Source organism: Elgaria multicarinata, chromosome 9 (assembly GCF_023053635.1).
Source record: "Elgaria multicarinata webbii isolate HBS135686 ecotype San Diego chromosome 9, rElgMul1.1.pri, whole genome shotgun sequence".
Classification (NCBI taxonomy): domain Eukaryota; kingdom Metazoa; phylum Chordata; class Lepidosauria; order Squamata; family Anguidae; genus Elgaria; species Elgaria multicarinata.
Window position 1 is genome coordinate 62,159,165 of NC_086179.1, and position 15,332 is coordinate 62,174,496.

General features: G+C 38.4%; 1 protein-coding gene across 21 annotated transcripts in view; it reads right to left on the minus strand.

The window, feature by feature from the left end:
• The window catches only part of NRCAM (neuronal cell adhesion molecule), a 92,992-nt gene that overhangs the window by 42,662 nt on the left and 34,998 nt on the right, over positions 1 to 15,332 (minus strand). For all 21 annotated transcript variants that reach the window (XM_063134017.1, XM_063134016.1, XM_063134008.1 and 18 more), the window contains 7 exons: positions 14,401 to 14,512; positions 9,581 to 9,765; positions 8,200 to 8,331; positions 4,886 to 5,029; positions 3,164 to 3,275; positions 2,775 to 2,941; positions 2,535 to 2,682 (listed from right to left, as the gene is read on the minus strand). In XM_063134017.1, coding sequence (XP_062990087.1) covers positions 2,535 to 2,682; positions 2,775 to 2,941; positions 3,164 to 3,275; positions 4,886 to 5,029; positions 8,200 to 8,331; positions 9,581 to 9,765; positions 14,401 to 14,512 — 1,000 coding nt within the window. The remainder of the gene's footprint in view (positions 1 to 2,534; positions 2,683 to 2,774; positions 2,942 to 3,163; positions 3,276 to 4,885; positions 5,030 to 8,199; positions 8,332 to 9,580; positions 9,766 to 14,400; positions 14,513 to 15,332) is intronic.

The window sequence follows — 15,332 nt, forward strand, 5'->3', positions numbered from 1 at the left end:
AAAAGGCTGCCTGCATCACAAAAATGTAGTGTACCAAAAGCAAGGACATTCATGTAATAATTCTCCCAAAAGATGAATTATGTTTTCTGTAGATAAAATACATGTTTGCTAGAGTGGCCATACTAATTTCAATAAGTTAGTTAGATCAGAACAGTTTCAGAAATTTAGCTACTTTAATAGCCGTAGCACAAGCATCACTTTTAAATAAAATCAAACCTAACTAATTCTGTAGTTACCTTCGCAAACTTATTTCTGGCATCTTTATTTAGTTAGTTATTTTTACTGAATTGGACATTTAAACTGCAGCTATACCAGCTTTGGGAGTGAATGCAGTGATTTGGTATTTGTAGGGCCTCTTTTTCTCTTGCTTGGACTTTCTCATATACAGATGATTAAAAATTCCATACAAATTAGCAATGACAGTAAAGTATATTTGCTAAGATTGTAAATATTACTTTAGATTGCAATTCTGCATTTAGTTGCATTTCGTTAGATAAACTTAAGTCGAACTGAACAAACTATAAACTAATTGCAAACTGTATTCCCCAGGTTTTGAGGCCTGCCAATCTTTCCCCTTCTTTAGGATGATCAGATGACCCATAAAACCCCAGAGACCCCCAGAAAAACAGGGATCTCCAGGGCAACCGGGACTGGGCCAGCCAAGGAGAAGGCCAGAACAGCGCTGGGGGTGGGAGAGGACGTATTGTTCTAGGCCCTCCCAGCACCAAACCCGGCCTTCTTCTTGGCCGGCGCAATCGCACCAGCCAAGTAGAAGGTCAGATAGGGGCTGGGGCTGGGGGCTGGAGGGAGCGTTCCCGGATGTCCTGGAACACAACCACCAGGCCTTTTAAAAAATACTAAAAATCAATGGATGAATGGATCTGCTTCAAATTTAATATGACTAAAGCCCTACCTAAAAGCTATCATGGTGCCAAGTTTCATCTCTTTATCTTTAAAAATGACGGAGATACAAGCATTTTCATTAATTTCAATTAAAGTAGAGCTACCCTTTGGCTGGGGAGGATGGGAAAAATCTGGATTTTCCTTCAAATTTCATAATTCCCCCTTCCCAGATTTGTTCCCAAAAATCCTGACAAATCAATTTTTTCCTGTCATATGGTCACCCTCTGGAGGACTGAAGGGCCCTTAGGGACTGCACAGGAGGTATCACCAGGACTTGTTTATGCAATCTTCATCATTAAAAGGAAAATTACTATAATGTATTAATACAATATTTGGCAATGTTGGAAGGGTGGTCAAAGAAGAAGTGAATTTGTTCACTGATAGTGGTCTTACTGGAAGTAACTCCCAGCCCTGCTTTGAAGACAGGGATTTATTATTGGCCTATTTGAAAGGAGTAATATCTAAGAATAAAGAAGTACATTTGTATATAGTTTTCATAACTAGGCTTATTTTACAAAACATTGGAAAATAAAGGACATTTTGCAGTTAAGGGAAGGGTGCATCAAACATTGAAATAAGTATTTTATTTTATTAAGCTCATCTCTTATCTTGAACATGAACATGATTTAATTACTCTTAATATTAACAATTTATTTTTTCTATAACGTTTTATAAGATAGGGTAGATTAGGTGATATGTTTCTAATGTGTTTCGTTTGTGAAGTCTGAAGTGTGTCTATAGTATTATATGGCTCAATTTTGAATAAAAGCATTTTACATAAAAGAGAGAGAGGAGAATGCACAGAAAAGCTGGACTGGACTGCAAATCTCCAAGTAATATTAAATTAAGGACCCCATTCTGCAATTTGATTGATAGACATTTTTTTAAAAGTTGTGATCTTACGAACTGTTAATGAGACACAACGTGGTGGTTTCAGTTTATATAAACAATGACTCTGCGTGGGAGTTATCTATCAGCAAGCCTAATGGCAGCTCTGCACACTGTCCATATATCTCTGTTGACAGTGACAAAAAAAAAAAAGGCTACAAGTGCACTTCCTTCCCTAACCCACTACTCCAGCCTTCCTCAACCTGGGGCGCTCCAGATATGTTGGACTGCATCTCCCAGAATACCCCAGCCAGAGCTGGCTGGGGCATTCTGGGAGTTGTAGTCCAACACATCTGGAGCGCCCCAGGTTGAGGAAGGCTGCACTATTCGTACTCATTTGGCCTTTCCCCACTGTGCCTTCTTTTCAGTTTAAAGAGAGGCCTGCACAATTTTTCACTCTCCGAGCACAAATAACCCAATAACCACATTTGGCTACTCAGCACACTTTTATTTTGTTGCCTTCCTGAGAGGAATAGTTAAGACCCTAGAAGATCACAGTACCTAGTAACCCACAGTGAGTTGTACTCAGCTTTGTGGGTTGCAAGACACACAGGCCTGGCCTAAATCCTCTGGACAGAAAATAGACAAATTGTGCATGTTGTGGATTACCTTGTATAATTCCTACATGATACATTAAAATATAATGTCCCACTAAACATATGTAAGGAAATCTGTACTACATCTATGAGTTACTCTGATAATGTAGTTTTATTACTTTGTGAAAGTGGGAATTCTGTACATACCTTTCATCACTTGGCAATTCAACATTGTTCTTCAACCATGTAACTGTGGGTATTAAGGTAGTATCATGTTTAATGGTACATTCAAAGGAAACCTGCCCAGTCCGTTGTACAACTTTATATTCAGGCTGCTTAATAATAATTGTTGGCTCTGAAACATAAAATTGCTATTAAGACATTTAGCAGCTGGAAACTGGTAAATTGTAGTTAGTAGATATTTGTAACTGAGACATGATTTCTTACCCTTGATTTCTAATTGAACTTCATTTTGTACCTTTCCTAGTTTATTTCTTGCTATACAGGTGTATGTGCCCCTGCTATCCTCTTGGGCTACAGGAATTTCCAAGGTTCCATTCTTGTGGAAAACATACTGATTTCCCTGGAGAATACTACCTTTAACTCCTTTAAACCTAAGTATTAAAAAAAGTATATTATTCAAGTTTAAACATTGATTTAAACCTCATTTGGGAACAATGAGTGACTATGAAAAAGGAATTTTCATAAGCACAAAATAAAAAAGGACACAGCTCTCTACTTCATTTTATAAATTGCCAAAACACACACTAGCTTAAATAATTGTTGTGAATGAAATATAACATCTTTTAAGATTTTTCATAGTGCAAGTGACTAACCATTCAATTTCAGGCACAGGTGAACCAAAAAACACACAGTCTAGCAATGCAGGCTTCTTTGCAATGACCTGGTAGAGTTTATTAGGTGGAGTGAGGATTCTTGGAGGCTCAGCTAAAAAAAAGAGAGAGAGAGAGAGAGAGAGAGAGAGAGAGAGAGAGAGAGAGAGAGAGAGAGAGATTATTGACACTTCTGTGAACCCCTTTGATATATCTGTATAGAAAAGTGGTATACAAATATCTAGAGTAAATAAATGCAATACATAATAAAAAAACCTACTTTTGTTCATTTCTTTTCTCTCTCTCGTTATACTATAGTTTGGAACTTATTTCTACAGTTTGGAACTGAGTAAGTTTCACGATGATTTGCATTCTGAGCAAGCTATTTAGAAAAAGAAAACAAGGACCATTTCTCTGTAAATTAGATAATATTTTACATCTATAATGCCTATGTTTTCAGTGGCCACTTGTTATAAAAAACCTAAAACCTAAAACATGGAGTTAAAAAAAGAGGACTAAGAACCATGAAAAATACAAAATCTAAATACCTTGAGAAAATGTTCTAAAGTATCACATTACTATGATTTTTGTACTTTTCAAGGCAACTGTATAATAAATTTTCTTCCTCAATAGTTTAATGAGATTGGATTTTTCAGAGCAGAGATATTTCAGGCTTCTACACTATCTGTCACTCTTGAAAATTTGTATTACAGAAAAGGCGAGTGTTGTATTATGAGGAATGTATTGATTTCTCCAGGAGAGGGATATAATTCTATGAAGATTTACCTTGTTGTAGACCCACTGAGCTAAACTGCCCTTTAGAGGTAACTCCTGTTCCCTTTATCCCTCAAATTGTCATGTCAGTCTAGAACACATATATTTTAAAATAAGCTCTGTTGACTTCACTAGCACTCATTTCCAAGCAGTTCAGTTTAGGATCACAGCCTAAACTTAGCCTTACCGTTGGAAGTTTCTTACAGTCTTTTCTTTACTATAATGTGGAATAAGCCTAAAGAAGCAAGCCTATGTAACTTAATGGGAATAACCCCCACTGAAGAGTGGGTCTTATTTCTGAATAAACATGCATAAGTTGCAGTGCAAGACATTTTTCAGTGGCTGGCATTTGGTGGTAAGTTTTTAGCATGTAAGTTTGATTTTTTGTTGTTTTCTCTTTTCACTGGCTTAATATACTATTTTAAGAAGATTTTAACCTCTTCAAATATGACTTAGAGCAGGGGTCCCAATGTGGTATCTGTGAGCATCATGTCGCCCAAGGGTGCCCTCACACAGCTCTCCACTACCTGCGCCCTTTAAAATAAATAAAACAAAAACCTTGGAAAATGTTAGTCTTCTTTTTCTCCCTTTTAGCCTCATTATTTCTCCTCCTGTAAGACTTTCTCTTTTTCTACTCTGATGCTTTGCTATTTCCTCCTCCCTCCCAACTTCTAGCCTCACTGTTTCTTTCACCGCCACCACCTCTTTAGCCCACTTTTGACTAGCCAGCTCCCCACGGCAGCCATTGACTAACCACATCCTCCATGGGAACCATTTTGTAGTGGTGCCCACAGCTGTTTCTCGAATTCCTAAATGTGCCCAAGTGTCCATATAGAGAGATTCACTTCTAAATAAACACTTAAAGGATTACAGCTTATATGGAAAACTGCACAATTATAAATTAGTTACTAGTTTTTCTAGGTTTTTTTTTTTAAGAATCTGTGATCTTACCTAAAACATTTACAAATACATTTGCCAGTAGATATCCATATTCATTAGAAGCATTACACTGGTAAACAGCGCTTGACCTTTCTTGCACATCCGTGAAAATAATTGTATCACCATCTACTTTTCTGCTAGGATCTTCAGGAGCAACTGTTGAAAATATGCAAAAGAAAATGTTGAAAAATGTTCAGATTTGAATACATTTTTATTGAATTAACAAGAAATAAGCAGAGGATTACAAAAAGGTTTGGAACTTTATAAGAGATATAGTAACATATTATTTATGTTCGACTTCATATAATATCTAAAACATTACTTGCATAATTGCTATCAAAAGAGACTAATCAAAGCATAAATAAGAGAAACTATTTTATTTTACATTCAAAATGGACCCAGATAAAACTGAAATTGCTTATCTATCCTCCTTATACAATCATATCTGAGGGTAAATTGAAACTAGCAATCAGTAAACACTGCCTGGGCGGGGCGGGGGGGATGAGATTCCAGGCAAAGTAAATAAAACAATATTTTAAAAAGGAAATTAATATATTCTCACATTTAATTACTTTAAATGATTTATTTATTTAATTACATTTTTATACTGCCCTATAGCTGAGGCTCTCCAGGCAGTGCACAATTAAAACCATAAAAATAGAATTATACAATAAACTGTAAATGTTAAAAGGTAAAAGTGCAATATAAAATCAGATAAATTACAGTCCAGGGAAAATCTGTGTGAAAGGGTACATTTTTAGGAGGCGTTTAAAAACTATTACATTTTCTGCCTCCCGAACTGCATGAGGGAGGGTTTTCTAGAGGGTGGGTGCCGCTACAGAGAAGGCCCACCTCTGAGGTTCTTCATGGCGACATTCTGTTCATTTCAGAATGGCCAGCAGGACCTCCTCTGAAGATCGTAACTGTTGTCTGGGTGTATGTAAGGGAAGGCGGTCTGCTAAATATGCTGCTCCCAAATTGTTTAGTGCTTTATAGGATAATAGCATAACCTGTATATGGCTCAATAGCTAACCGGCAGCCAGTGCAGTTGGCGTCCCAACTGAAGTTGATAATGGGCACTCTGGGCCACCTGAGCCTCCAGTGACGAAGATGGATTCAGGAGCACCCCCAAACTACAAAGCTGTTCCTTCAGAGGGAGTGCAACCCCATCTAGAGCAGGCAAACACTCCAATTCCCGGACCTAGGAACCACCGACCCACAAAGTCTCTGTCTTATTGGGATTCAGTTTCAGTTTATTGGTCCTCATCCAAGCCATAACTGCATCCAGGCACTGGTTCAGAACATGCATGGCCTCTCCCGATTCAGATGTCACAGAGAAACAGACCTGGGTGTCATGAGCATATTGGTGACACCTTGCCCCAAGTCAGCTTCATATAGATATTAACTAATATTGGGGACAGGATGGTTCCCTGTGGTACTCCAGAGTTCAGCTGCCAGGAAGCTGAGGTGCAGTCACCCAATGCTATTCTCTGGAACCTACCCTGCAGGTAGGAGAACACAAATAGGAAGCTATTGTCTAGTCCATCAAACTGGAACAATGCTCTGACTGGCTTGCCAGGCTCAGTCTTTCCTAGACCTGCTACCCCATATTCTTTTTAAAGTCAAGTTTCAGGAAAATTATGTACTCTTGTCTCTGAGCTATGGTCCCTTCCCAGTCCTTGGTAAAACTGAACTTTTAGGATTGGTCTGACTAAATCACCTGAATCTGAAATCTTTGCATTGGATCCAAAGTTGCCTCCTGTACTTGGAAAAAGCTCTGTTTGTGGAAGCAACTGAGCTCCAGCAAGGCTTCCACAGAAACAGTGGAAGCTTCTCTGATCCCCCCTCCCATTCCCAGCACCACCAGCCATGCTATTTTGTACGGTCCCCTCACACTCTGGAGCAGCTTTTTAGGGGACAAAGGGGGAATTGGCAAAATCCACTTTCTCCCACTATTTCTTTCAGCACAGTGTTCTGTGAGTGGAGTTCCTCCAATTGGTAAACTGGATGCTTGGTGACTGGCTTTAATATTGTAAAAGCCTCACATTACATTCCAGAAGAAAAGTAATACCCTCTCATGTTCTTTCACTTTCCTTTCTTAGGACCATTCACTTATGTCCACATGTACACACATGTGAGTATGTGCGTGCGCGCACACACAGGGTATATGTTTTCCTCAATACTATACTTAGGGTTTTATTTTTTGAAGTTTTGTGATCGTCTGCACAGGAATTAAAAAAACCAAAGGCCTGAGGATTTCTTAGTTGTTGTTTTTAATTGAAAATAAAAAACAGTGCCAGCCCGTCATTGGCCCACAGAGGCACACTGCAAGGCCTATGGGGGCTATGTGGCTTTGAAATTCAAATATTGCTGTTTTCTTTGAAATTATGCCCATGGTCTACATCTTCCTGCACTCAAGTAGAAACTACAAAATTCGCAAAAAACAACAACTTTAATCTGTGTACAATCAAAAGGATGCTGATCCAATGCATTTCACATCAAAGTATCTCTTTCTCTTGGGAAGATAATTAACAATATGCTAGTCACAGAATATAAATAATAAAACATATGTGCTTTGCCTAGATAATACCTTAAAAATTATTATTCCAGTAAATAATGCTTAATTGGCCTAGCTGCATCTCAAAATAAAGACATGGAATTTCGAATTTAAAAATCACACATGTACCCTTGGCAAGCTGAAACCTAACTCATTTAACTAAATAAAATTCTTCTTCTTCTTCTTCTTCTTCTTCTTCTTCTTCTTCTTCTTCTTCTTCTTCTTCATCTTCTTCTTCTTCTTCATCTTCATCTTCATCTTCATCATCATCATCATCATTATTTATTCAATTTATATCCTGCCTATATACAAAATATCCTAGGCAGCATTTTTTTTAAAAAAAAAAGCCCTCTCAGAGAGGAGGATGCTCTGTAAGGGATTGAAAATCTAGATCTTTTTTGCCCACTTTCTCAGTTGAACTGTTTCACTTGAGGATTAGGTCTCTCCCTGCCTGACACAACTTGAAGCTTCAGGTCCCAGGCTCAAGCTGCTGCTTAGCAACTCAGTGGAAAAGGGAATGGAATCTTAAGAAGGGAGTGAGTGGCCGCCTACTTCAGGAGCCTGAAAAAGCTACAATTCCCCACTGATTAATTTTCTCTCTCTCTCTCCCTTACTCTTTTTCCTTTCCCCCCTAATCTTTTGGGTACTTGGCAGGTTATTGGGTCCCTTATCCTGCAAAGCCTCACAGTTTTCATCTCTTGTAGAATTTAAATTTTAATATTTCCAAAACTTAATACATTTTTCTGGAGATAGTAAAAATGGCCCTTACTTGAAATGGGAACACCATTTGATAACCAGCTTATGCTAGGTTTGGGTTTTCCATTAGCTCTGCAGATCAAGGAACCATCTTCTCCAGGAGATAATACAAGGTTTGTAGGTTCTCTTATCCAGTAAGGTGCAGCTGTGTTTAAATGAAGAGAAGAATGCAAGAGTTAGTATCTATTTTATTGTGCTTGCAATGGTATATGCTATTTTACACAGATTGACATGAATTAGTGTGATGACAAAATTCCAACTGTCTAGGGAATAAAGTTGTTAGAATGTTTGCTGTGAGCCTCCTCAGAGAGAAGGGGAAATTCTCTGTTTGGTTGCAATCATTAAAACTTGCACAGACACAAGGGATAGAACTAGTTTCGTGAAGTAATGTGGTTTGGGCTGAAATCACAGGAGATAGGAAAGTGAGGAGGCAGGGAACCCAGAGGAAAGGTGGCTCAAAGGATGTGGACTATATGACATACTTAGAAACTGCCACCTAAGGAAAGTTTCTAACAAAAAGGGGACTAATGAGAAAGGATCTCTGAAAAAATATCACAACGCTTCAAGTCAGAAAGGGCTGTAGGATATGTGGGCAGGGATATAGAAGAGATAACCAGGCTGACCAAGAGATAGGGTGGCCAAAGGAAAGCAGTGAAGTAAAAAGAAGCAAACCCAGGGAAACAATTGGTGGAGGTTACAGTGTGAGACGTAGAGCCAAGAACCAAGCAAGAGAGGGGCAAAACACAGGAAGGAAATAGAATGGCAAGGAAGAGTTGTAGGGCAGGCAGGGGATCACTGGGGCTGGAGTTCTAAATATAAAATCTAGACCCAAAGAAAGAAAGTATTCCTGTTGTTACTTCTACCATCTGTGCAGCTCTGCAAAGGTATAGTGTAATCTAAGAGGGCAATGAGCAACATTGAATTTTATATTGATTTGACCTTTGCCTGAAGGTTTCTAATTACAAATCTGTTAAGTCATATATCTTGCTAATAAAATCAGATTTGAGGTTCTGCTTCAGAAGAACTCCTAGTGGACTACCAGAATCTACCAATTATCTAGCAAAATTCCTAAGTATCCTCAGGGTGCACAAGATTGGGCTTTGTATGCATGGAGGCCTTCATCATATTGTGTGGTCAATGACATTATTAATCAACACAAAGCATGTGAGCACTCTACACATACATAGAAAGGTATGGTTGCTATTCAAAGCTAAATTTCTCATCTGGAAAATTGGATGAATCTGAATTTAGAAATACAGTTTAGAAATTTTGCTCAGATGATTCTTTTCTGTTGTACAACCAAGTGATCCCACCCCTCTGAACTATTACATAATTTTCTTTATGGAATACAAAGACAAGCCTTTTATATGCTATCAAAATTATAGTAGGTTTACCTTTGACAGTGACCATAATAACGTGGTGAGCAGAACCCAAAGAATTTGTTGCTATACATTTATATTTTCCAGTATCAGCTTCAGAAATATCTATGATTTTGAGGGTTTTAAGAAAATTTTCAAAGAAAGTTCTGTTAACCGGAAGCTCACCACCTTCTTTAATCCAACGTATACTTGGCGTAGGTCTGGCAGAAAAAAAAACACCAACAGCAGTTGAGATTAAAATAATTAGTGCAAGAAGCAAATTTAGGAAAGGAATAACTTTAAGAATTATAGTTTCACTCAACACTTGCCTAAATTCTTGAGAATGAATGAAGAAAATCATTTTGAAAAACATACTAACTCTTATTCCAGACATATAAGTGGACATTTATTTTAGGTCTCAACACAAGGGCATCAGCATCATACTCATGCAACAGTATAAGCATAATCCTGCAATAGGAGTCATTGGGCTAGATCCAGATATCCACATGAGCAGAGTTCCAATTATGGGACGATCCTGAAGAAAAGGCAGCAGGCAATCTTTGCCAATCCCTCCATCACTCTGCAGCTGTTTGTGTGTGTCCTCTAAAATCTACTCCACAGAATTGGAGGCCTCTCTGGAACAGCATGGGAAGTGGCATGGGAGGCTGTAGGGAGAAGAGGGATTTGGGGGAAATTGCCTCCCAAACTTCTATCAGCAGACGTCTCCACTCAAAGGTCCTTCTATGAATGCAAAGAGCACTTTTGTTCCCAGAAGGACAACTCTGGATCCAAGCTATTGTATGTTGAAATGGCATACATACCCAGACAAGAATTTGTCTGCCATTCAGCTTTTTTTTAAAAAATCACAGAGTGAGATTCAGAGAGAATTAGGTCACCTGAAGACGCTGAACATCTAATCAGCCTGAGGGCCATCAAGCTTTGAGGAATCATTCTGGCTCAAAAGAGTAGCTACTGCAATTCTGCCAATTTCCATTCTAAAACAAATGTGGTCCCAGCTGTGCTTACAATTTCTAACGTGTAAATGACAAGAGAAAGCCTCAAATATTTACAAGAAGGTTTATTTAAACCCAGACCTCCTGTTTCTCTTATCAATACAAGGACAAAGGGGGCTTGAAGAATGGACAGAAAAGGGCATGAAATATATGAAATAGTAACATGTATTACCCATACATAAATTCTATGGTTTATCCACTTTACTGCAGCAGTTTAGTAGTCTGATGTTAGCTTAAAAAAACACCTCAAAAGCTCTTAAGGCATATTCGTATGTTTATATTCATTCCATTTTTAAACTATGCAAAAAGTTGTAGCTGTCTGGGTAAATTAAAATAATAAAATACAAATTGCCCCAAAGACACCATCCATTGAGGAAACTGAGCTGCACTCCAGGTTATAAATCATAAATACCATGTGGGTCATTATAAAACACCTCATTAGGACGCATTGGCACTTTGCTTATAAGTTAAGGTGTTTAGTGAAGTTCAAACCAATTTTCAAGCAAGTAGATTTAATTTTTTGGCCACGGTGAATACTTTCTTAACCATACAAAAGAGTAGCTCTAGTCATTCAGGACAACATATATGTTCCCTTTTTAGATGTGATAATAATATATACTTTGTACTCAGGAAAAATTCTCAAATGCAAAAAATCTGTGATTAGCATTATTTATCATGCACAGACAAATGAACAGTGAATAGAAAAATATCAGGCCCTACTGATAAATGATACTGTGCATGTGCATTTTGTACTTGGAATTTTGTTTTACAGTACAAAACGCAGTGTGCAAAAATGTATTTAGAATGATTTATATGCTTAAGTCAAGTATGGTAAGTAAACAACTTCCTGTATTAATACATCTCACAAATTCATGCTAACATAACCTGAATCACTCAGCAATACTAAAGCAGGGAAATACGTTAATGGAACCATGATTCATGAAAGGAAGACTTCGCATTAATAGCTACCTTTCTTTAAGTATGCATCATTAAGTAAGTTTGTTAGCTAAATGTTGCCCCCCACCCCAATGTCAATTGCTGTAATGAGCACATAATAGGTGCAGAAGCTTTGATAAGCACACAGAATCCAACAGCTTAGAGGGGGTTCTCTGTTCATTTAAGTGAGGAGTTGATGATGTTCATTCCTTCCTGCAGGGGGTCTGTCTCCTTTCTTTGAAATGAAAGGGGACCTCTCTATGCATAGGAACTCGGAATTGTAAAGTCTCTCAGAGTCAGGATTTCACCATCCTCGTTTTGAAAAGAGAATGGGGTTCTTACTTACAGGCCAGCACAAGTGACAATGTTCCAAATCTCTTAACAGTTAAAAGATCGGGAGCAAACTAGATCTGCATTTTCCCTCACTGTTTCCCATGAAGTTCCTCTTCTTTCCCTCATCAGCATTAGGAATACTGTAGCATTGCATCAGCACCGCTGCTAAAACTAACCATTATTATTTAACCAGGATTAGAAAAGGCAAACTCTTGTTAAAATTAACCATTGTTGTTTAGGGTGACCATATAAAAAGGAGGACAGGGCTTCTGTATCTTTAACAGTTGTATTGAAAAGGAAATTTCAGCAGGTCTCATTATAGGGAACCTGGTGAAATTTCCTCTTCATCACAATAGTTAAAGATGCAGGTGCCCTGCCCTCTTTTAAATCTGGTCACTCTAGTATAGCTCCTGCACCTTTAACTGTTGTGATGAAGAGGGAATTTCACCAGGTTCTCCATCTATACAAATGACACCTGCTGAAATTCCCTTTTCTATACAACTGTTAAAGATACAGGAGCCTGTCCTCCTTTTCATATGGTCACCCTATTGTTATTAAGCATTGCTATTTGAGGAACTGAAAGGGATACATGAGCTTGTGGTCTATTCCCAACCTCTTAACCATGGCTCTGTAATCAGGAGTGTTACATCTGCACCAGCTCTGAATCTGCTTCTCCTACTTCAGGTACCATGCCACTGGGACCTGGCTTGCAAGTCACGACAATCCATGATGGGCAGTCACCCTTGTTTTTATTTATCTAATTTTATTTATTTATTGCATTTGCATACCACCCCATAGCCAAAGCTCTCTGGGCGGTTCACATAAGATAAAAAACACTTAAAAACAATATACAAAAATTGTTTGTTTCAGGGTGGCTTGTTGTGACATTGGTTTCTTCAGCATAGTTTGTTAACCAAGTAGAAGTCATATTGAAACCATGGCTTGCTGTTAGCCTGTCCAGGGTGGCCTGTTGTGATGTCCAAACTCAAGAGTGGCCTGTGAATGTTTTGTCAGAAAGACTTAGAGCGCCGCCTGGCAAGGGTGGTGAGCCCTACATTCCTCCTCCTCCTCCAGCTCAACGGTTCATTTGACAGCAATCGGCTTTAACCCCTTGTGAACTGAGTTAACACAGCTATGCATGTATGTGTGAATAACTTGCTTCTGGGTAAACACCCCCCCCCACACACAAATTTGGGACCATCGTGATTTTGGAGGGGGCATTTAAACTCCCGCTCCTGTTTTCATGCTGGAAACTCCCCCCCCCCCACTGTAGGGGGTTAAGAAGGGGGAAAAGTCTTGATTTTTTTTCCTTTTTTTAACTGTTCCCCACTTGGGGAAGGAGGGAGATTTTGGTATGAAAACAGGTGATGGGAAGCTTAAATCCCCCCTCCCAAATTGCCATGGTCTTGAACTGGTGTGTGTGTATACTTACCCAGAGGTAAGTCAATCAAGCATACCAGCATAGGTGTGTTAGGAGGAGGAATGGTCTGCAAGGAGCAACCAAGGAGGCTTTTTTAAGTGTTAAAGAAAGAAAAGAAAGAAAATCCTTAGTCACCACATCCTAAAAAGTAAGGTATAATATGTATATGTGAACACAGGTATTTTGCAAGGCAAGAAAGGGGAGGCCAGGGAGAATCTCATCACAGTACGAGTATAGGTGAGTTGTGCTACAAAGGCCCCTGGGATATGTGCTGGGAGCGGGCAGGACGAAAAGGGAAATAAACCATGAAATACCAGCAAGCTTCTGATTGTTTGTCAGCAGCAGCGTGGCTTAGCAACTGATTAACCAACCCACCATGGCTTGTTTTCAGTATGGTTTATCTTGATGTGCAAACCGGCCCAGTATGTAAGGAGTCTGTACAGCCTGTATGAGGGAATTCCTCTTACTTTTTTGTCACCTTTAGAGATGACATATCATCTTGACATTTCCAGAAGAGAAATAATTACTTGTATTTTCAAAGAAATAGAAACCAGTTTTTGAAAAGCAAATTAGAATTCCCTTCCCAATGCCACAATGGGCTTTGGGTTCCTATTGGTGGAAGCAAATGAGAAAATTTTATAAATGCTGTTAAAAAATAACTTTTAGCTAAATAAAACTGTTTACCAGTCTCAGGCACAGGACTAACTCATGTGTGCCAGCTCCTGGATCTTTGAACTGCAGGGCTCCTCCACCTCCCCCAAAGTTTCTGTGATGCCCATTATGTTGGTGGGGAATAGATGAAGAATAAACTCTTGATGTTTCTTGAAAGCCTGCTTTATGAAGGTATACTCAAGCCAACTGAGGGATTAGAAGGAAGGGGTAATCCCTTAAGCATTCTCTAGACATTTTGGGGGTAATCTGTATTTTATCGGTTGAACAATGAAGCTACCAATTGTGAAATGGTCTTGACAAACAAGAGAAGGGAGGAGAACAACCCTTTTAACTTTCTCCCTTTCCCTGTATGTGTACATCACCAAACTATTCAACCATCTAATTCTTAATGTAACACTTTAACAAGCATATAGAACATGGATATATAGATATAGTTTTTATCATTAACACATATATGTTGCATGATCTAAATGACAACTCACAATCCTTCTGCGATGCACTCCAACATAAGGGTGTTTCCTCTTAGCTCTGTTTTACTACTTGTACTGCCAGCAGGTGTTAAAAGACTTGGGCGCCTTTCTGGATATAACCTGGCTGAAAAGAAAAGAAAAATGTGTTCAGAAGTATTCATAATTCAAATACAATTCCAAACCTAGATGAAAACTAATCCTCCTCATAAATATATACATCACATAAAACTGACCATTTATGCTGTTTATTCATGTATACCGACAATTAGGAAAATTACACTGGCATTTTTACATATGTGTTGTGCCTTGTTTCACAACGTCTAGGTTTAAAATTGGGAAAAGTCCTAAAAGGTTTTCACTATGTGCAATAGAATAGTTTTTTTTTAAGTACAGAAAATCTGCCCAAACCTTTTCTCTTTTGACACAGCGGTGTATAGACTGGGTAGTATATGTCCTGGAAGCTTCATTATTAGAGGTGTGGTATATATATTTTAAAAATGAATAATAGCTATCTACTGAAAATATTTTTTGTTGACACTATCTCATGAATTTTATCCTTTTTTACTTCATTTTTTCTGCTGCGAAATCAGTTCACATACATCTATGCACATATGCAATATCTCACTCACATCAAATGGGACTCCAAATAGGTATTGTTAGACAAAGGTGAATATCTTCATTACAAATCTAGAGCATGTTTATGAAAATAACTGCTATGACTTCCCCTGAAGAATCCTTGGATGGCAGTTTGGTGCAGTGTTGAGAATCTTCTCAGAGACCCCTAGTATGTCCTGCCATTTGTTCATTCATTCATTCATTCTCTCTCTCTCTCTCTCACACACACACACACCTTGTAGAACTACATTTTCTACAATTCCTACCCTGGCAACAAGAAATTACTGCTAAACTAGTTTAAGTCTGTTGTGTAAAAAGCCACAGGATGA